Source organism: Zonotrichia albicollis, chromosome 4 (genome assembly GCF_047830755.1).
Source record: "Zonotrichia albicollis isolate bZonAlb1 chromosome 4, bZonAlb1.hap1, whole genome shotgun sequence".
Classification (NCBI taxonomy): domain Eukaryota; kingdom Metazoa; phylum Chordata; class Aves; order Passeriformes; family Passerellidae; genus Zonotrichia; species Zonotrichia albicollis.
The window spans coordinates 38011671-38033182 of NC_133822.1; the positions used below are offsets into that span (position 1 = coordinate 38011671).

At 37.6% G+C, this 21512-nt stretch overlaps 1 protein-coding gene across 2 annotated transcripts in view; it reads left to right on the forward strand.

Moving 5' to 3' along the window:
- The window catches only part of BLTP3B (bridge-like lipid transfer protein family member 3B), a 48928-nt gene that overhangs the window by 24852 nt on the left and 2564 nt on the right, over positions 1-21512 (forward strand). For both annotated transcript variants that reach the window (XM_014272306.3, XM_005480713.4), the window contains 12 exons: positions 167-250; positions 2396-2578; positions 2677-2795; positions 4562-4703; positions 5448-5641; positions 7584-9079; positions 9559-9734; positions 11049-11185; positions 11877-12027; positions 17364-17620; positions 19728-19836; positions 20749-20918. In XM_014272306.3, the coding sequence (XP_014127781.2) occupies positions 167-250; positions 2396-2578; positions 2677-2795; positions 4562-4703; positions 5448-5641; positions 7584-9079; positions 9559-9734; positions 11049-11185; positions 11877-12027; positions 17364-17620; positions 19728-19836; positions 20749-20918 (3218 nt within the window). The remainder of the gene's footprint in view (positions 1-166; positions 251-2395; positions 2579-2676; positions 2796-4561; positions 4704-5447; positions 5642-7583; positions 9080-9558; positions 9735-11048; positions 11186-11876; positions 12028-17363; positions 17621-19727; positions 19837-20748; positions 20919-21512) is intronic.

Genomic DNA, 21512 nt, shown 5'->3' on the forward strand with positions numbered 1-21512 from the left:
ATCATTGAAGACTATCTGAATGAAAATATTGAGGGAAGATAATGAGGTTGTAAGGAGAGACATAAGGGGAAGAAAGTAGGTGTTAGGTGTTTAAAGGATTACAACAGCATGAGAACTAACACGCTAAATGCAATGTCTGCAGGCCAAGCATTGTTTTGTTTTGCAGACCCAAACAGACGTGTTACAGGAGGGGCCATGCAGCTTTCCTTCAGCTATTTAACAGTGGATTATTATCCATTTTACAAAGCAGGTATGAAAGCAAGCCTTTTATGAATTACCTGTGACTGTCTTGTCTGAAAGCTAAAAAAATTTGTGCCTACACATATACAGCTTGGATAATCATGCTCAAACCATTTGAAAGGCACCTTCTATATGCAAAAACAAACAACAAAAGCAACAATCTGGGAACTAGTTTAATTTCTGTGAATGAGCTGGTTTAGGCCAAATGCTTTTCACTGTTTTGTTTGGTCAACAAAACAGTGTTTACACATTGCTGACATGAAGAGAATTTTGTGTTGACAGAGGAAGGCAGTACTGCATATTGAGAATTCAGTAATTGGTTATTAGCAGGAATCAATCTGTTGATTTTTTTTTCATATATAGAATACTATCCTTTTATATCCATTTCCAATCAGTGTTTTGCTTTTTACATTATTTTGCTGAACAGGAACCTCAGTGTGTAGAGGCTCAATTGTGTAGCCTTTTGTTAAGCATTGTTATTAAAAAAATGTTAGCGATTTCCAAAGAAGTGTTTCTTACAAAAAAAATATTTATGAGAAAAGTGTTTCTCATAAATTTCTAGTAGAAATCTAAAAATTTTAAAAGAGGCTACATCACAGAGCATATGACAGCAAAACAGGGTCTGATCATCTTTCTAATCAGATGGTCTGGAGCAGAAATCCACGTCATCATGCATGTTAGTCTGTCCTCTACTCCCAGCCTGTAAACACTCAGTTGACTAGTGATCCATGCCAAGGCTGAGCTCCATCTGTTCCCACTGGTCTTGCCCTGCCTGCCCTCCTGTGCTCCCCAAAAGCTCCCCTGTGTTCATCCCCTCAGCATTTCAGTTGTGTGTGCTGTCTCACCACGTGTCTGTGACCCTAAAGGGATTGCAGCCGTGCGACTGCATACAGGGGTGTGGTGGCTCTGCTCTCTCACATGCATCTGTTAGTGTTCCTGTCCTTCAGAGAGGCAGTTGCCCAAACTGGCTTCCCAGAAGGAGTGTTAGAGCTTTCCCTATGGTGTTGCTGACAGTCCTGGAGGTCCTTCAGAGTCTGCTTGCATGTGCTTGGAGTAACCCCATGCTGCTAGCCCTGTTTGGAGAATCCCATTGTCATGGGCTTCAGTCTAATGCATCTTCATCCTTTAGTACCATTTCTGTTTTTTTTCCTTGTTCCTTTATCTTCCTCCTTAGCTATAAAAATGATAATAACCGACAAAGATAACTGTGAAGAAGGGTGGGGAAAAATGTCATCTCTTGTGATAGGCAGACACCAGCCTAAAAGTTTATTTAATGCTGCAATATTTGCATTTAGACTTAAAAGAATTTTTTTCCAAAATAATTTTCCTATTTTAATAGCAATCATATTTGCTTATCCCTAGTCTAAGTATCTAAAAAGTCATTAAGTCCCAAAGAAAGTACATTTTCACATGGTAGTATTTAAAGAGTGATGTACCAACTGATAGAAGTTATTTGTCATTGCATCCTTATTATTGAACAGGTTAGTAGAATGTCTTTACAGGGACTACTTGAAGATACCAGGATTTCTTTCAGAGGTTTGAGTGCTTGACCAACAGAAACATGTTGGAATTGAAAGCAGGGACAAAAGCATTTCCAGTGGGATTGATTTTAAGGCTGTGTGTGCTGCAGCACTTCTTGAACTTACCTTGTTGTTTGTGTGCCATAAAGGTGCTAGAGAACCAAGACAAAAAGAATACATTTCTGGAAAGGGACCAGGAACTTCTTAGGACACAGTTCTGGCAGGAAAGATAAGCTTGGAAAAAGTGAGCATGAGAACATCGTTCTGTTACTTGCTCTCACTTTTTTTTTCAACTGAACATTTTTTTGCATGTTCTCACATATGACATTAATGTGTCGTAAGATTTCTCTGAACTGAAAATACTCAATGATGTTTTGAGTGTTAGTGGTGTTATAAGGCAGCTTGTAATGCTATATTCTGAGTGATTTCGTGAAGTGCTGAGACTTGGAATATGGAATGTATATGGAATATATAACTTCTGTTTTAACGTCTGGTATGACTGCTGTTGTTCTATAATTACAGCATGCAATGAGCTTATAGTTCAAAGAATACTTGTGAAATAGTGGAAACATGTTATCCTGTTAAAAGCAAAATTTCAAATGAGCTAATATTTTTCCCATTTCTCTTATTTGCAGGAGACAGCTGTGATCACTGGATGCATTACAGTGATGCCACTAAAACCAGAAGTGGATGGGCCAAAGAATTATTAAATGAATTCAAAAGCAATGTTGAATTGCTTAAGCAGGCTGTGAAGGATCAGGTCATAGATTCTCCTCCTAAATCACCACCTGCTGTATCTCCTCAGAACCTACAAACAGGTATTTTCTTTACATCACTACTACTCTACTAATGAAATATTAAAACTATGAAAAAAGACTGTTTTTTTCAATGATTCCATCACTATTCTTTCTTACAGGCAAGGAACAGATGCCGAAAGGAACATCTAGGGCTTCCTCTGTATCTTCCCAACAACCAAAGGGCAAACTGATGTCTAGTCCTATTGTGGTTAGACTTGCAGACTTCAATATATATCAGGTACATTTCTTTAAGTTAGTAAAACTGGGGTAACTCCACCCTTACTATTATGTAGTTGTGGTTTTTAAGGGACAATATGAAGCCCATTGAAATTAATGAGACTTTCCATTCATTATTGGGGTAGACCTTTTTGAACCTGCTTCTGCTTTGTTAAAGTTGTGATCCTATCACAGTTAAATGTTGGATCTAAGTTCTATTGTTCTCCAAATTAGGAATTTGGAATTCAAATTTAATCTTTTCATTGTACTATCTTATGTGCCTAATATCTTAATATGTGGTTTTGTATATTATGCTTTTCTTATTGTTATATTTTTCAAAGTACATTAAAAACCGTTAAGAGGTTTTATTAGGTTTTTAAAATCTTTTTCCAGCCACTCCCTTTCTAGTGGTATTTTGAGCAGACACTTTTACCATTTCTGTCCCCCTTCCCTTTGTTAGAATGAGTAGTTTTGGTTGCTGGTTGTGGTCCAGATTGACTATTCTGAGGCAAGTGAAATAGAGGAGGTGTGTCTCCATTAGGCAGAATTGTAGTGATATGTGAGGATCTACTCTTAAATTTCAGGTCCTAACAAAAATGTTTAGTGTGTGTTCTTTGTCACTGTGATTTCTGCTTGCTCTTTTTCCAATTTCCAACACTTTTCTGCCATATCACTACTGGTGTTGTGGGAGATTGCAGATTGCTGCTGCAATCTGGATCTGAAGTGGTTTTATTTTATTGTTTTGTACTGTTCATATTTCCATTTGCTTTCTGCTCTTGTCTCCTCCTCTGTACACAAACACATTTTCAGTTTTTAAATTGGCATTATTTCTATGCAATTTCCTAAAAGCTATTTTTCTAAATACATCATTTTACTCGAGTTTTTGTGTCTGTTAATGCAGTTATGTTTGCCTCTTGAAAACAGCTACATAAAGTGAAGCAGGCTTATAAAGGTCATGTATTTATTGTTTCCAGAGAAATTCTAGTAGACATCATCATACATTCAATATTAATACACTGGGTAATTTCAAACTAGCAGTTTGACCTACCAACTGTTGAATGGAAAAGCTTTGTTTTGCAATATACTTTTTAAACTAGGATGCATTCAATGAAATTTAAGGTCAAATATATATCAAATGTTGGTTTCTTATGTTTACATTTTAAGGAAAGAGAAATGGACATTACTGTTCCATAGCATCTTGATTCTTCTGTGAAGCAGACCTTCAGGCATATCCAAACATACACATCTCTGCCAGGTGCATGCTGAACACCTTGCTTCACACACAGTTTGAGAGTCAGCTGTGTACTGGAATTTGTTCTTATGACAAAACAAGAACTACCTAATGTGTGTAATAAACTTACCTAGCTTATCTGTCCCTAGACCAGGGATAGATTGTATGTATCCAGACTGTATGGAAATACTCCATCCAAGCATAAATGCTTAAACAGGAGCTGTAGCATTTGCAATTAAAAATCAGATCATTCTAGGCTTCTGCTGGACACCTTTGAAAGTGACCTGATCCCTTTTGTCTTGTATGAAGGAAGGGGATCTGGTACCTTTAAAACAATTTTCTTGTGAAACTCTTCTATGTGAGTCATTTCTGCTTCAAGGCAGGTAACTGTTTGTCACTGTTCATCAGCACTTTGTACTTTATGTTATGTTGTTTGGGGGCCTACACCCAAGAGCAGTGGAATGTTACCTTACTAGGGACAGTACCATGCAACTACAAATGCTTAATCATTCATACAAGTGGAATGTGTAAATGAAATAATCTTTTATCATTTACAGGTTTCAACAGCAGACCAGTGTCGTTCTTCCCCTAAAGCTCTGATTTCTTGCAATAAAAAGTCACTTTATCTTCCACCAGAAATGCCAGCTATTCATATTGAATTCACTGAATATTACTACCCAGATGGAAAGGACTTTCCTAGTAAGACTTTTTTAATGTGTTTGTTTTTGGTTGTTGTTGTTGTATTGATGCATAAATTTTGTGTGTTACTTTCACCTTTGTGAAGCTTAAAGCTTGGAAATAGGTAATGGCTTTCTAAAATGGATAGAGCACAAGACTGCTCCATTTCCACAATGCTTGCTCCTGCAAACTTCTATTAATATTGGTTTACATAAACATGCTTGTTCAGTCTGAAAACACTTGCAGCATTTTCAGCAGCACATGAATTATTCATTCTCCAGCATCCACATATTGTTTCTGCAATTTCACTGTCTGACTACATAAAAGAACTCAAACTATTGCAACAATACCTGAAATGCACTGAAGAGCTGCTGGAGTTGTTGTGGGAATGTGTTCTGTGGCTGGCCTTGTTTTATATACAGAAATGTTAGTGGATTTCTTGGGGATGGAAACTGAGGACACCAGATTTCCATGGTGTTCCCTTTCTTCTGTAATGAGAATATTCTCCCCATTTCTTCAGACTTAATTCTGTTCTTAGATTTTATACACTCAAAAATTCAGTTACTTTCTTGGAGTGAGAGAAAGAAGCATCACTTCAGGTATGCCCTAACAATTCTTCCTTGAGACTAAAGGACTGGTTTCTGTTCTTTCTCTGATGAAAAGTATTGGTGAAATTGTAAGTTTGCAGTCATTTAAAAACCAAAGAAAACCCAACCCATAAACATTTTCCTTATTCTCATGGTTTCTTTTTATTTTCTCCTTTAGTTCCATGTCCAAATTTGTATGGCCAGCTGAATGCTTTGCAGTTCACTCTGGATCAAAGAAGTATTCTTTGGCTAAACCAGTTTGTGTTGGATTTGAAACAGAGTCTTATTCAGTTCATGGCCATGTACAAGTTAAATGACAATTCAAAATCAGATGAACATGTTGATGTGAGAGTGGATGGACTAATGTTAAAGGTATGCTGTCATTGAGTAGGGGTTTTGTGGTTCCTTGGAAGACTAATTCTTTTGTTATCCTCTTACAAATACCTAAATGAATGAAAAAATGCTTCTCTAAAAAACTCTGCAGAATATGATTTTTTGAAGGCAGACATCTTGTTTCCTGTACTCCTTCATCTGTGTCCTGGTATTTTGGTTTTGTATTGAAGATATGAGTGGGAATACTAACAGATTATTTCCCTGTGGTCAGCAAACTTGGCATAGCAGAGCTAAAAAGAAATTGAGCATTAAAGTAAAAAAATGAGTGAAAAATTAATATTTGTACTCTATATTTATGCAAGGGTCCTGCCTTGTTCCTCTGGCTGTATTATATCAAAGCTATTTTGTCTTGTCGGTGAATGCTCTAGAGTAAAGAAAGCAGTTCATCTGAGGGTTTATTTCCTTCTCCAAAACCCATTCTCACCATTTTCTTTTTCATGCTGGCTGTTAGTGTAGTTCAGGTACATGAGTTCTCTGTATGCTTGTGGCAGAGGAGTGATGCTTGTTAATGCAGCTGAACATCAAATTTTTGCTTGCCTTGTCTTCTGCTTCTTTGTACAAAAAAGAATTATGGAACAGATAAATTTCCCACCCAAACCCTGTTTGCACTGGGCATTTCATTGTATGGTTTCCAAGGTTCAGAGGTGAACAAAATGAGTCTCTTCAGTGGAGCACACAGGAGAGGTTTCAAGGGCTCTAGAAAGTCAGCAAATGGAGAGGTGGTTATTTTTCTAACCTGTTGCTACATTCTTAATGTATACTTTACAAGGACATGGTTTGTACTGAATAGAAACAGTTATTAAGAGTGAATGAGTGGAATCTGCAAATATAGATTAATCTGCTATTGAATCAATCATTATATGGGAATAGCCTACTAAACTACGAGAGGATAAAAGTATTCTAACATCTCTCAAATCTTGATTTGAATTAATTATGTCACCCTGTATTAACAGCATTATTTTTATTCAAGCAAATGATGAATTGATGAATGGTTAATTATTTTATTTAGGTTTTTTTTTTTCTTGAGTCCTTGTGTTTAAAAGAAGAAGCTTCATTACCCCCATCTTTGTGTCTTTTGGGATGATTTTTTACTCCTCCTTTCTAGATTCAGAATGGAGATACTGTGATAGAAAGCAGTGTCACTGATATTAGCCAAACTATATTAACAATTATTAACATATTAACAATTTAAGATTCAGCATTTGGCATAAAATAAGTCTATTTTAAAATATGCACTAAAAATATGCAAGTTAATTACAGTGTGCTGAACTATTTGTGTTCTTTAGGAGTTGAGATACATTATTATTTTCCTGATGAAACAAATATATTATGATTATCAGATAATTGTCAAAAATACCTGACCTAAATTCTGCAATATTAAGAATATTAGCTGCAGTGGCATATCTAACTGATTGCTTGTGTCTTAACAAAGAAATAAAACACTGTAGTACTCAATATGGTGGAAAACCCAATCTGACATGCCAGATTGAACTCCAAATTATAATTCTCTGTTTTTCAAAGCTGTAAATTTTGGAAACACTTTAAGAAACGTTCTACCAAGTTGCTTGAGTTAAGGAAATGAGCCACTTCAGCCTAATATAGCTGAACTAAATTTAAGACCTTCAGAAAAGAAAAGCCTGAGATGCTTATGTTTCTGTGCAAATATTGATGAAAAGCCTGAGACCCTTCTGTTTTGTACAAATATTGATGTCACAGCATCCTTCTTGAAAATGAGAGAGAACATAAATCTTAGTCTGTGAGCCCAACTTATCCCTGTTCTGTTTCACTGTACTTGATTTCTCATAAAACTGTAATTACATTCCTTTGTATCAGCTGTCATGGCTATTATTTTGTTTCTTTGATTGTATACCTTCTTATTCTACATAGTTTTAACTAGAAAAAATTTATTTCTCCCTTGCAGATCATCATCCCATTTGAAAACAAACTTGAAATTCATAAAGATCAACCTCGTGCAATTTCCATTCAAAGTTCAGAGATGATTGCTACGAATACCAGATGCTCCCCAAACTGCAGACACTCTGATCTAGAAGCTTTGTTTCAGAGCTTCAAGGACTCAGAATTTTTCAGTAGAAATTTCACCACTTTTCCTAAGTCCCCCAAAAATTTTAATCTTTTACATCCAATCTTCCAGAGACATGCTCATGAACAAGATACCAAAATGCATGATGTTTATAAGGGTTATATCATTCCAGAATTGAATAAATATGCATTAAAGACATCTGCAGCTACTGATGTTTGGGCCATGCATTTTTCCCAGTTTTGGATAGATTACGAAGGAACGAAAAGTGGGAAAGGCCGGCCAGTAAGCTTTGTGGACTCTTTCCCACTTTCACTTTGGATTTGTCAGCCAATACGATTTGCAAAGTCACAAAAAGAGCTTGTATCCCGTAATCAGACAGCCTTGAACATTCCAAAAAGTGAATCTAGTGATCTCTCTAATAGATTGCAACGTAAGAAACTTCTAAAGGAGTATTACAGCAGTGAGACAGAGCCTTCAACCAATGGCATTCAAATGTCTGAGACCTCAGTGCTTTCTGAAAGCTCTTCCTCTGATGCAGATGTACATGTTCTTGTCCATGTTCAGAAACATGTAAGCGTGCAGATCAATCACTACCAGTATCTTTTTTTGCTGTTTCTCCATGAATCTCTTGTATTGCTCCTGGAAAACTTAAGGAAGGACGTAGAGGCAGTGACAGGAAAACCTGCAAAGCAAACAGATGTCTGCATTGGGATTCTACTGAAAACTGCAGAAGTAGCCTTACTGCTCCATCCAGTGACTCAGAGAAACCCTTGTAAATCTCCTGTTGAGGAAGAAGGAAGTACTATGGCATCAGAACTCTCCCCTGTGGGAAATGGGGAAACTCTTACTTCAGAGAGTAAATTAGTTGGTAGCAAGATAGTGGAAGCCAGTATTACTAATTTTGGTTATGTAAATGACTGCAAGCCTCTGAATGCTGAAGTTAATAAAGGAATTTTAATAGATCCTCTTTTGTTTAAATCAGACAGTAATACGGATTTTCAGAAAGCAATGTCATTTTCTGATGATGCATCAGATAAAGGTTTGGGAGATACGAGTGAAGGAGGAAGCAGTGGACTTTTTAGTAGAAGTGATTCTGAAGAGGTCTGTGGACCTCTAAGTGAGAAAAGTAGTTTGAATCCTAGGGATTCGGTGTCCATTCTAAATAAGAGAGAAGATTCTACTGAATTTTTCATTGATAAAGAGGATGACAGAAACATATCCTCAAATAAGTTAAATGAACAGGAGGGCACAACTGAAGGCTGTCCTGACCAAGTCGCTGACTTGGAAACAGAAACTGCCTTAGAATCTGAAGAGCTTGAAATCAACAAAGACAAAGTGGCTTCAGTTAAAATGTTTGCATCCCAGTCTTCTTCAAGGTATAGAAAATTAATACTAAAATAGTTTTCCTACTCTTTGAAAAGATTTAGAAATCTTGTTGGCCACAGACTTCCAGTACTTTCAGCAGTCAGAAAGGAACATCTTAAGAGTTGGTCTCGATGGTCCTTCCAACTCAGGCTGTTCTGTGATTCTGTGTTCTAGTAGATGAAAATTTTTAAAGCATGGAAAAAGTTATGCAGTATCCAGCATTCAGTGAAAGTTAAAATTAGTGTTAATTAATTGATTTAAACTATTTACTTTTAGTTTAAGTGTCAGGAAATACGTATTGAGAGAAGTACTGACATAAATACCCACATGAATATGGGTTGTTTCTACATTTACCTTGTCTTGTCAAAGGATTATTGAATAATCAGACTTTTTCATTTATATCTTGCTTGGTTTAGAGGAATTTTTAATGTAACTTCTATGTATTGTTTAATATAAACAATATTTTCTTCATATCTTTATATTTTAAAAGTGCTAAGCCCAAGGAACGCTGCTCGTCCAACCTCCCTGCATTCTCTGTTTCTTACAAAAATATGAAGAGAAGTCCATCACAAGTCTCTCTGGATACCATCTCTATTGATAGTATGATGCTAGAGGATCATTTGATAGAGAGTGATGGAAGTGATAGTCAAAGCTTTCTGGAGAAAGGTAAGCAGGTTTCACAAAATATTTTTAAGCAATACATCAAAATGTTGTTTGTTATTAAAGTCATGCTCAAAAGGATTCTGGTCCAGCAAATCCTGGATACTTTACAAGACTATTTCTGTTACCTTCACCAGTAATATCAAGTGTATTCACCACATATAATTTCAGGGGAAAGCAATAAACTGCACTACTTAAGCAGCACTATTTAATTTTAACACTGCTTAATTTTCCTCTCTTAAGGAAAGTAAGAGCTTTGAAGTGCTGTGTTGCAAATCTGAATTAGGCAGAACTAGTTCCTTGCTATGCTTGAAAGCAACTGCTTTGGCTGCAATACTTACAGGTTGGAGCCTGAATCAATGTTACACTTGAAGTGGCAAAGAAGCTTTCATTTTAGAAGTGGATAAAAAAGAAACAAATTTTCACTAATGCTCTCTGTGCTAATTACCAGTCAGATAGGTTTGGTAGTCTCCCTGCAGTTCATCCCTCAAGGAGTATTTCCCAAGTATTGACTGTCTAATAGCAGGTATTTGTCCAATTCTTGCTCATCTGTGTATATACTGATGAAATAATTTTCCCATGTCAGGAAATAGAGTAAGAAGACCTTATTGATACCTCTTTTCTGATAATTCTAATTAGCATAAGATTGTTTTTTTTCTGTAGGATTTCTCTTCAGTCTAGAGCAATAATGAGAAGACTGCTTCACTTGCAAGCCTGTTATATATTTGAATTGTAGGAGTATTCCTGCATGTGCTTATGTGGGAGTATGCCATGAAATACACTTTCCATTTTAAATAACCTTTATATGTCTTTTTGGCTTGTTAAACAATATTTAACTGCAGGTTAAGTATCTATGCTTTCCAGTTGTCAAGGAAACACTATCATGATTATGATTGCTCTAATAAAATGATATGTAGCTTACTTCTCTAAACATACAAGCATCTGCTCTAAAGGCACTGTGCAGTATTTTAGAAACACAACTTGGATTTTTTTTCTGGCTGCATCGCATTTATATTATTTGATTTGGAAGTCTAAAAAAATGCCTTCACAGTTTTTTTTAACAATGCATGTAGAGTGCTGTATTGTTTTTGTCACTGTATCCTGCTTTACTTTTGATTAGCATCTAGAACTTGGAACTCTCTATAAGAGGAATGGATTTGGCACTTCAGTTGTAAATATTTGTTTAATAAGCCACTCAACTCGTATTAAAAAATGAATAATGTGTGCATTCAGTAACAGTCACTGACTTTATTCTTAATGGAGAAGTGATTAAGATTATGCTGTACTAAATTCACATTTTTTCTGATGTGTGTTTGCAAGGTATTACAGCCACAAACTATCAAAGTCCATCAGAAAATGTCCATGAAGGAGGCACAGTGATGGAAAATTGTGATGGGTCATCTCCAGATGCCATGAGTGCTGCTTCAGAAAATGCCCATGAGACTAGTGAAGAAATGGTAATGTTATTGAATTCCATTAGAACACACGATTCTGTAAATTAAACCTTAAAGCACAACTAAAATGTCTCCTTTTAGAGGTGATTTTTTGAGTCATTAGAAAAATGAACCCAAAATACTAGTAATGATGATGGATATACATCTTCTGATATCAAAACTGACTTAAAACTGGCTTCTGCTTCTTTTTTAAAAATACTGCAACCCTGTAAATAGAGAAAAAGGGCTGACTACTATGCAGATAGCCAAAGTTTAGTAGCCTATCCTAGCTTTTTAACCTGGTTTGATTCAGCACTGCAAGTGCTTGGTTGTGCTTATGATATGCATAAAGTTGAATGCAGTTGTAGGTAATGTCAGATACCTGATATTTCAGGTAACACATAGGTCATGTGCTTCTCTTGTCAGTAAGGAAACTCTATCTCACTTCCATGGCTTCTCTAGCCAAGTCTGAATTGGCATCAGTACAAGTGTCTGTCTTTGGACAGGCTGTTGAGCAATCTATTATGAAGCCAATGTGTACAAAAAGAAAAGGATAAGAAAATGAGAACTTTTTATTTCTCTGTGAGCAAGGGCTTTCAATACAAAGAGCTGTTTTCCTTTTGTTATGGAAAAGGTTTAGACATACCTTACAAACAATAATCACTGTAAAATAATTTTATAATCTTATATTGTTTTATCTGGGTTTTGTTGACAGATGTCTGTTGTGGTTTTTCAAGTATTTGGTATTAATGGTGAAATTGACATCAGAGGAGAAGACACAGAAATATGCTTACAGGTCAACCAAGTGAAACCAAACCAGCTAGGAAATATTGGTGTTCGGCAATATCTGTGCAACAGAACTGTTGGTAAGAGCTAACAATTCAGTGTGTTGAAATTGGAGCTGGAAACATTTGTTCCAAGTAAATAAAAATGAAAACACAGTTTTATGTTAGCCTAGCATCCCTTTTATGCTAGTTTAGAACTCTGATTTTTTCTTCATTGCCATATGTTAAAAAGGAAGAATAAATAAATGGAACTGTGTATGATCATGTGGGTAAAAAGGTGCATTGCATTGAATTCTGGTCATTAGTTTGCTTTTTTGAAAATAAAGTAAGCTGCATTATGAGCTGGTTTTGGCTGGGGTAGAATTAATTGTCTTCCTAGTGACTGGTATGGGGCTATGTTCTTGGATTTTGGTTTTTGTATTAAACTGTCTTTGTCTTAAGCCACAAGTTTTCTGGCTTGTACCCTTCCAGTTCTCTCCCCAGTCCCACTGGTGGGGGGTGAATGAGAGGCTGTGTGGGGCCTGGCTGCTGGGGGTGTTACCATGACAAATTGCATTGTGTTACTGTTTCCTGAAGATGGAACTCCTTATGACTGTAATAGTACTTTGCTTTATGTACCTTCCTTTGAAGGAATGTTTCCTTTTTTTCAAGATCAGTTTCTCTAGATTAAATAACACACACTGTTTAAACAGGCTTATAATATGTGGTTTAAGAAAATTTTAAACATTTCCTCTGTCAGGAAATACGAGCTTTAAAGATAGACAACTGTTTTTAGTTTGGTTTGGGTTGGGTTTTTTTGTTTGTTTTGATTTTTGGGGGGTTTTGTTGGTTGGTTGTCTTTGGTTTTTTTAAGCTTAATACAAATAGTATAGTTTCATGCCAAGTATTTGCACAGCTAGATCAACCAGAAGAACAGCTTTCAGAGCTGTTCTTGGGCATGAGTACAATATATACACATTTTGCCAGAAAAACTGAGTTCTTGTGGATGATTTGTTTTCCTTGTCATGATGTATTGGTATGGCAGCTCATGTCACAGTCTGCTTTGTTCCCCTCTGCCAGCCTTCCACATGGATTGCTGGATGGAAGCTCTGTTGCACTATAGGGTTTTTGGGGAAGGTCCCTGACGTGCCAGCTTCCGTTCAGTTCCTTTCTGAGGAAGTAGCTGTAGCAGCTGTTGGCTGCCATTTTCTTATTCCAACCTTCTATCAGCATGGCTTTTGTTCAGCAGGTGCTTCAGCCTTGGAGGTGGTACAACCTCTGATCCCTAGCTAAAGAACATTTTCTGGTAAGCTGAGCCACTGCCAGCAGCTGCTGCCTTAGCAGCTGTTGCATGATGTTGTAGTCAACATCTGAAGGCTAGGAGAACATCCAGTAGGGAGCACTCATGGCTGACCTTCAGTTCATACAGGCAAATTGACTTCTGGTTATCTGCCATATCCTCTGTAAAAGCTGGAGGGAGTAAATAACATGAACATACCACCTTCCTGCTCTTCTTTGTATCTTCAGCTGGAGCCTCTGATAGTGATAATGCTTCTCAGCTGATAATGAGAGGCTTGTGCACTGTCTAATTATTTTATGGGTAGAAAGGATATAACATGATTGGAATCTCCAAATACTTCCACTTTGTATCTCTTCCTTTCTCTTTCTGGCAGGTACCTGAATGGATGAGCCAACAACACTTTTTTTGGTTTTTTATGCTTTTTTAATGCCTTTTTATGCACTCCTGTTCTGTAATGTACATATTCTCTTGACTGATCTTTTCACTGTGATTTCTGTACTGACAGGAATCTTCTGCTCATGCTCCCTGTGTCCCATATTCATTTCTATTAGAACTAAAAGAGAAAAAGTTTGGAAAAAGCTTTTTCTATTAGAACTTTTTTTTCTATTAGAACTAAAAGAGAAAAAGTTTGGAAAAAGCTTGAGAATCACATCAAAATAGACTGTTTAAAAGAGTTAATAGTAACAAAATACAGCTAAAAGAACAGGTGAGCAAATGTGTACGATAATATCCCAATAAAAGCAACCTCCCTCTTCAAGACCTTTAATAAAACTTTCTCAAGTGCTGCATTAACAATTTGTGGTGGTTTGACCAGGAAGGAGTGGGAATTCTGGGAAGCTGTGGTCAAACCAATGAAGGTTTTGGGTTTGAGACTGGCACCCGGTGTAGCCAGTGGGGTTTGGACACACCTCCGAGAATACACAGGGGTTAAAAAGCAGGGCACTGCCCTTGGATCTCTCTCTTGGGACGTCGCAGCGCAGAGGTCGGATCTCTTCCCCCCGTCCAGCCTCTGCTGCTGGGCGGGGGGAGGGGCAGCCATGCGGTAGGCTCGGGGCCTGGACAGAGATGGGGGTGAGAAAGCTCTCAAGGATGGAAGGGTGGGGGAGCCCCAAGAGACATCGGGCAGCCATTCCCCCCCCCCAGGAGGGAGAGAGAGGAGAGCCGGCGTCTGAATGTGATAGCAGCCGCCCAGGAGGAGAAAGGGGAGGGAAGAGTGCAGCCTGGCCGGCGGAGCAGCAGCACCTGTGGGAGTACCAGCATTCTGAGATAGACAGAGACTGAAAACTTTTAACCCTTTCTTTCATGATTGGGGCCTTGCAAAAATGCTAATCCTCCTCGAAGCTGAATAAGAAGGGAGATAAGAGATGAGATGAGACAAGGACCTGGCCCGAAGAACGTGGAGATGATTGAATGGGGAGAGATGATTTGGAGTGGCCTTTTGGCTGGACTTTTCTTGTGGCCATGGACTCAGTTGTTCCTGTGACACAGACTGCATTTAGGGGGAGGCAGTGCCTCAAAACCAGGAGTGTTCATTCGTGAGGACCCCCCGGCCCCAGGGGGTTGGAAAAATATGGGGGGGACAGATGTCCCAAAGCAGAGACTGTGCCTTTTTGGAGTGAGACAAGGCATCCTTGAAAGACAACCCTAAAAGCAGCTCTGGCCATGCCTCAGTGGTGAGAGCACTGGGCATGGAAGGAAGATGTCACAAGCGGCAAAAGGACTTTTTCCGGGCGGTGCCGAAGTGACAAGGAAGCACACGAGGTTTCAGTGTGTTTCCAGGAGAAGCCTATGGAACAAGAAGGACTCCTTTCCTCTTCATGAACTGCAGTTTGAGTATACTAAAGTGTGGGGCCAAGGCTGGGCAGTTGATGATTTGGGAGAATGTATCGGATTGGGAAAGTCAAGTAGTGGGGAGGAGGAAAATGGTTTTTGTAAGGTTTTCAATTTTTTTTTCTTTTCCTTATAGTCTTTCCCTATTTTCCTGTAGTTTAAGTAATAAAGTGTTCTTTATGTTTAAGTTGGAGCCTGTTTTGCTTATTCCTGGTCACATCTCACAGCAGACACCAGGGTGAAGGCATTTTCATGGGGGGCACTGGCTCTGTGCCAGGCTCAAACCATGACACAATTGAAACCAGTAATCTGAGGAACCATGCAATGCAGTGAATACTCAACTTATAATTACAGTCTCCAAGATATTCTGGAAGAAAATAGCCATTTAAAATGCACTATGCTGTTAATGCAGTAGATGTAAAAAGGGAAGAATGTGGCTAAAAGCTAGACTAAGTTGAAAGCTACATGGCAGCTGTGCAATTCCCTGCAGGGCTGGATGCAGGACTGCTACTTTATCTGATTTTGCCTGGCAGCAAAACTAAAAGAAGGAGGGAGGGAGTATGGCAGAAGTATTGTGGGAGGGCTGTGCTTTTACTGAGATCTAATCATGCTGAACCTGCTTCTTAGAAGGCAACAGCAGTTCATAGCAGTTTCTAGATTTTTTAATAGCATTTTTTACTCCATCTTCCCTTGTCTTTGCCCCTTTCAGGTATCTGCAAGATGACTAAAATTGACTCAAGGCTGAGACTAAATGTGTGTTCTTTTCCTCTGCTCTTTTTCCGTACTTTGGATCCTCCCAGCAATGATGCAGGCACTCTTTTCAGGTGCAGAAATACTTAGGGCACCTATGCTTATTTCTTTATCTGTATGTGTGGGAAGTATATGGATCCCTGAGGGAAACAAAGTTTCCTGAACCAGTTGCAGAGATTCATTGAACAGCGTGGTGATTGTTCTTCTGTCTGGAGAGTGTCTCTTTCTTTCTCCTGGGCTGCTGGTAGTTTATTCACTTTTGTCTGGACTGAGCCTAAAAAGATAGTTGATACTTGTAGTATGGTTTTGGTTGGTTGCTTGGTTTTTGGAGTGGGTTCTTCTGGAGAAAGAGAATATGAGATTTAGCACTTCTCAAACATTGGAAAGATGGAAGGATGGAGTCGTGGCTGTCAGTGTTGTGGAAACTCCTATTCACAGAGGTAACAAAGGGAGAGATTCTGGTTCGCAGCAGAGGCTGAAGGTTCTCATGTTCATCTTTGTCTTTGTTGGCCCAGATCGACAGTGTGTCCATCTACCCCGACTCTAGTGCCAGTAGATAAGTGCACAAGTCCTGACTCTGCTGCTGTGCCAGGTCATCCATGAACCTGCACACTGTACAGGAAGAGGAACCCAATCAATGTACAAATAGAAAAGCAAATCAATTACCTTGTCAGACTGCTGTAGCTCTAGGCAGTGTCTGTTGCATGATGAATTGACATAATGCAGTTGATTTTTCTTGAGTTTCTTGAGGTAGCTTTCACCTTTCAGTGCTTGTTTTTTTCTGTTACTGTGATTGTGCTTCTTGTCATAGAGATAATTTCTGTAGGCCAGCCATCATAGTGATGACATGACTTCAGAATCCCATGGGGAACTACTTTATACAGAAAATGGTTACTGCTCACTGCCCACCTCCCGCAATCTGGTTGCCTTAAATTTTTATTTTAGTTTTACTTTAGTTTAGTTTATTATGGTTTTCAGAACTTTTTATGTTGAATTTTGTAATTGTCCTTACTGATTAAAGATACTGACATTAGCAGGAAAGTGACAGAGTTTTTTTAATATTCAAGTCTATTGCTGCTCAAGTAATGCATATGTGGTCTTACTCTCTATCTTACTGCATTCATGGTTCCTAAGTTAGGAAGTTTCAGCCTTTCCAAGAAAATACCTGCTCTCCTGAGAGAGTGAAGTGACTTTAATGTTTTTCTGAATTGAAATTTAATAACTTAGTGGAACAGTATGCAAAACAATTGGTTATCCATCGTCAAGGCACCAAGGAAACAATTTTATTTTTGTGGATGGTGATACTTCTGCATTGTCTTTTCTCTTGTCACAGTGAGGTAATAGCCTTTATATGTGCTCTTTATTTTTGTACTTTGAAGTGCTATACTTAGAAATTTGCTCTGAAGTTCTGTATTTACAACACTGCTTTTAATGAATAATAACTCTATGATACTTCTTGGGAAATCAGTTGGACAATAGAGGTGTAAATAATTACATCATAATTGATTTTCTGTACAATGCAAAATTTTAATGCAAATTTGTTTTCTTTTTGCAACAGGTTCTGACTGTAAATCTGTGGCTGGACCTGTTAATTCATCACCTGAGATTAGTCTGAGATGGGAAAGCGGGCCTAGTGCTGTTGTACATTCCCTGCTAGCTGTAAAAAATGGGTTTCTTCAGTGTCATGTGGAGAACTTCAGTGCTGAATTTCTAACATCTTCTCTCACAAACATTCAGCATTTTCTAGAAGATGAAACTGTCGCAGAAGTGATGCCTATGAAGATAAAAGTTTCTAATGCAAGGATTAATTTAAAAGTATGTTAACAATGAGATACTTGGCTGCTCCAAAAAAAATTGTATTTTTGTTTCTTTGATGATAAATTACTAATCTGGATACAGTTAACTTCAAAGAAACTGCTATCATACTCTGAAAGGTCTTTAGTTAACACTAAAACAATTTTAAAAATCCACAGATTTGGTTAGCTCTGTGGTATGCCTGGAGGGGAATTTTCTGCATGAATAAGCTATTTGTATGAATTAACATTTTATACTTTTTCCCCCTCTCCCAAATCTTGTAGAGTGACGGTGTCTGGGAATTTTATATGTAAGGTTCTAGAGGCACAGTGTGGGTTTTTCTGGTTGGGCTTTTTTGCTTAGCAAAGGATATATTTTCTAATTACAAACCATGGATTTTAAAGGTTATTTCTCTTTCCTAGTTGGAGGGTTGCTCTTGCAATGAAAGTTCTGTACAAAATAAGGAGAAGGGTTATAGAATTACAGTACAAACCACTTGAACACAACCCAAATTTCATGTTCTTCTAGAAACAGATACTGAACAGTGCAAGCATTTTCAGCACCATATCTTAAAATAGTAACATTAAGAGGACACTTCTGTTCAAGTCTCTTAGGGGACTTTCTTTCAGACATTTAAATAAGAGGGCTAGTTCTGTGCTGCACAGCCACTGAATATAAAGATAAGGACACTTTTTTTGAGGGGTGTAGAACAACAGAAAAACAAACAAACATAAAGAATTATTACATTGCTTTGGACAGTAATAATCACCCATACAAACTTTGAACAAGGCGAGGATTGGAAGAGCAGCTCCAGTTCTACATCTGGGCTAAGGTCTTGATTCTGCCAAGATCATTATTGACTGGAAAGGCAGTTGTCTTGTGTTCTACTCATCAGTATTCCTTCCCTCAGTGATACAGCCCTTCCATCCCCTGAGGATCTTTGGGCACTCTTAGAGTTGTTCCTCCTCTACAGGATTAGCATAAGCATTTTCTGTAAGAGCTGTGAATCTGTTCCTCAGATTTCAGTGGATGACAAACATGAATGCCCAAATGCAAATAGCAAAACCTCTACACATAGTCACTTGCATTTAAAACCAGGATGGTTCTGGTTTATTGGCAAGAAGGCTGACTTAAGCAAAATGTTCTTGGGAAAGCAGCTGCTTGAGATGGCAAATGTACAATAATAAACTGGCAACAAGATTCTGCTTGGCAGCAAAAGCACCAAAGTGCTCACTCAGCAGTGCACACAAGTCACGGTGCAGTTACTCATGATGGTTGACAAACTGCAGATTTGACATAGAGATGATTCATTTCTCTGGAGTTGTTGCGTATTATAGAGTGAGAAGATATGGTTCAAATGTGTGCTGCATTGCCTGTTCAATGCAGTATGTTCTTTTATTTCTTCTGCCTGAGACTTCATGCAGCGTGTTTCATGGCAAGGGAGGAATTTAGGAAATATTATTTTATTGTTTGCATTTTCTGCTGCAATCTCAATGCTGTTTCAAGAAGCTTTGGAAGCTGTATCTCAACAGCTTTCTTGGTACACATTTAATAGTTTCTGATTATACTGGCTTCATTATTCTGTTTGACAGGGATAATGAACTATAAAGATTTCCTGGGGAGACCCCAAAGAAGTAATTTGTGAAGTTTCTCTTGTGTTAAATACAGTAGTATAACTAAACTGCCGCTGGTGTCATCCCAAACGAAATTCTGAAAAGACAAAATCTGCTCAAGAATGATAGCTGTACCCATTCAATCTTTAAATAGTTCAAGGGAAAATCAGACACTGTATAGCACAGGCTTCTTATCTGTGACTCAGCTCCTGAGCTAACAGATGTCTTGAGTTGGGGTATAATCTTATTGAGATGTCTGTAAAAACACTTTGAAGTATTTTTGTTGGACTATATATTGAGTTCAGCATACTTACTCCAGAGATAATTTTGAGCCTTTAAAACGATCCCTGGGGGAAAAGAAAGGAAGCCAAAGTTTAGCGGAGATCCCATTAGAAAATTCTGCTCTGAAACATTCCCTTTCAAGTTTCATTAAATCCACTTATGTTTAAATAAACATCCTACTTAACTATTTTTATTTCCTTGTAAACTCATTTTTTATTATGTGTGTTTTTTAGGATGACAGTCCACGTGAAAATCTTAAGGCATCTGAGCTGGTACCCATAAAACTGCATATTGACATACTCTGGATAGAAAGAAATGATGATGGCACTTTTCTCATTAGAGGTTTGTATGTTGCTGCACCTTGATCTCAATTCAGTAATCCTGTTGTTTTTTCCTTTGTGCATACTTGTGACTAATTATGAAATGATAACTGTTGATAATTTGTGTAAGCTGTGTTGCCGTACGCCATAATTGTAAGTGTAGTCACAAAAAAGAAGATTACCTTTTTGAATAGTGTATTGGCTGTGATAACCCACAGTTGAATCAATCTGGGAGAAATAAAAAATATGCTTATAATGTCATCAGGATATGCTTTATCAGTGCATATCACTTCATCATGATAAGTTTAGGGTTCCTTTGTTCTACAAAGCAAACAAAAAAAATTGCCTTTCTTTACAGATTTCCAAGGTGGTTGCTGTATTTATTGTTTTGTGTTGCAGGTAGTTGTAGAAACTACTGTAAAACCATGACCCTGACTTCTTCCCTTAATGTACAACAGTATATTTTAAGAGGTGTTATATGGTGTACTTCACTTCCAAATGCTAGAAAATTTCTTTAATGGCAAGTAATTAAGATTATTTCCTAATTTAAAAATGTGATTCTGCAGGTTCATCTCACTGTGTCTTTAAATGTAAATACAGTCTTCAGAGGGACCTGGAGACAGTAAGTTAATAGCAATATTAATAGTTCTCAAATTTCTGATTATTCAGAGTGCATATTCTGTGGTGATGATACAGGTCAGTATAAAAATGTGTTTATTTTCTCCAGGCTGGAAGTTACATATTGTTTCTTTCTTCCTCTAAAAGGTTATGAGTTTTAATTAAATTTGATTCTTAAATTTGATTTTGACAGGCAAATATGAATGTACTTAATATTATAAGTATATTTGTTTTAGGTGGATTTAATTTTGTACTGATAAGAATAAACCTTAAAATAGTTTTGACAAAACCCCTGCACACTATTTCTGTAATGCAGACAATCAAAAAGTAAATGATGTGTCAAAGATGAAGAATTTAAGCAGCACATTGCAGCAAGCAGTGGGACCTGTTGAATGTAAAACACAGGACCAAGCCACGCAAACTACTTGGGAGACACCCAGACCTTCTAAATCAAGCAGGGATTCATCTGACTTCCTTAAAAAGGAGGTATAAACTCATTTTGACTTCACTTTTCCCCCCTCAAAATTATCTTACAATGATTATTAATCATAATTGTAAGGCTGTCTGGGAGTGGGCCTGCAATACACTTTTGTTTAGAAATCTGTTGGAAATGGAAAATATGGATCGTGGATATTCTGGTGTGGTTCAGCAATTTAACACTGCTTTCTAAATAGTGTAATAATACACTGCACACTGACCCTTTTCCTTTAAGTCAGAAGAAATTTTATAAGGGAGTTTTCTTTTCCCTATCTCCTTCATTCCTGTACAACACAGCTGCCAAAAACAAGGGACTTAGCTGTTTGGTCAGATCTGTACAGATCTATCAGTCATACCAGATTTTGAATGGACGATGACAAAATCCACACATTAATTTTGCTGTTTTTCTCACTGAGTAAAAATCTGATCCTAGAGCTCACAATCTTGGGTCATTCCATCCCACTCCAGAATGGAAATGGCACAGCTGAAACACTATCTATCCCACCTTTTGAGTTGATTGCATTAACTCTCTCCATGTTCTATGCTCACTGACCAAGAATCAGTTGCAATTGGCTCAGCCTCAGCAAACCTCTGCCCAGCAAT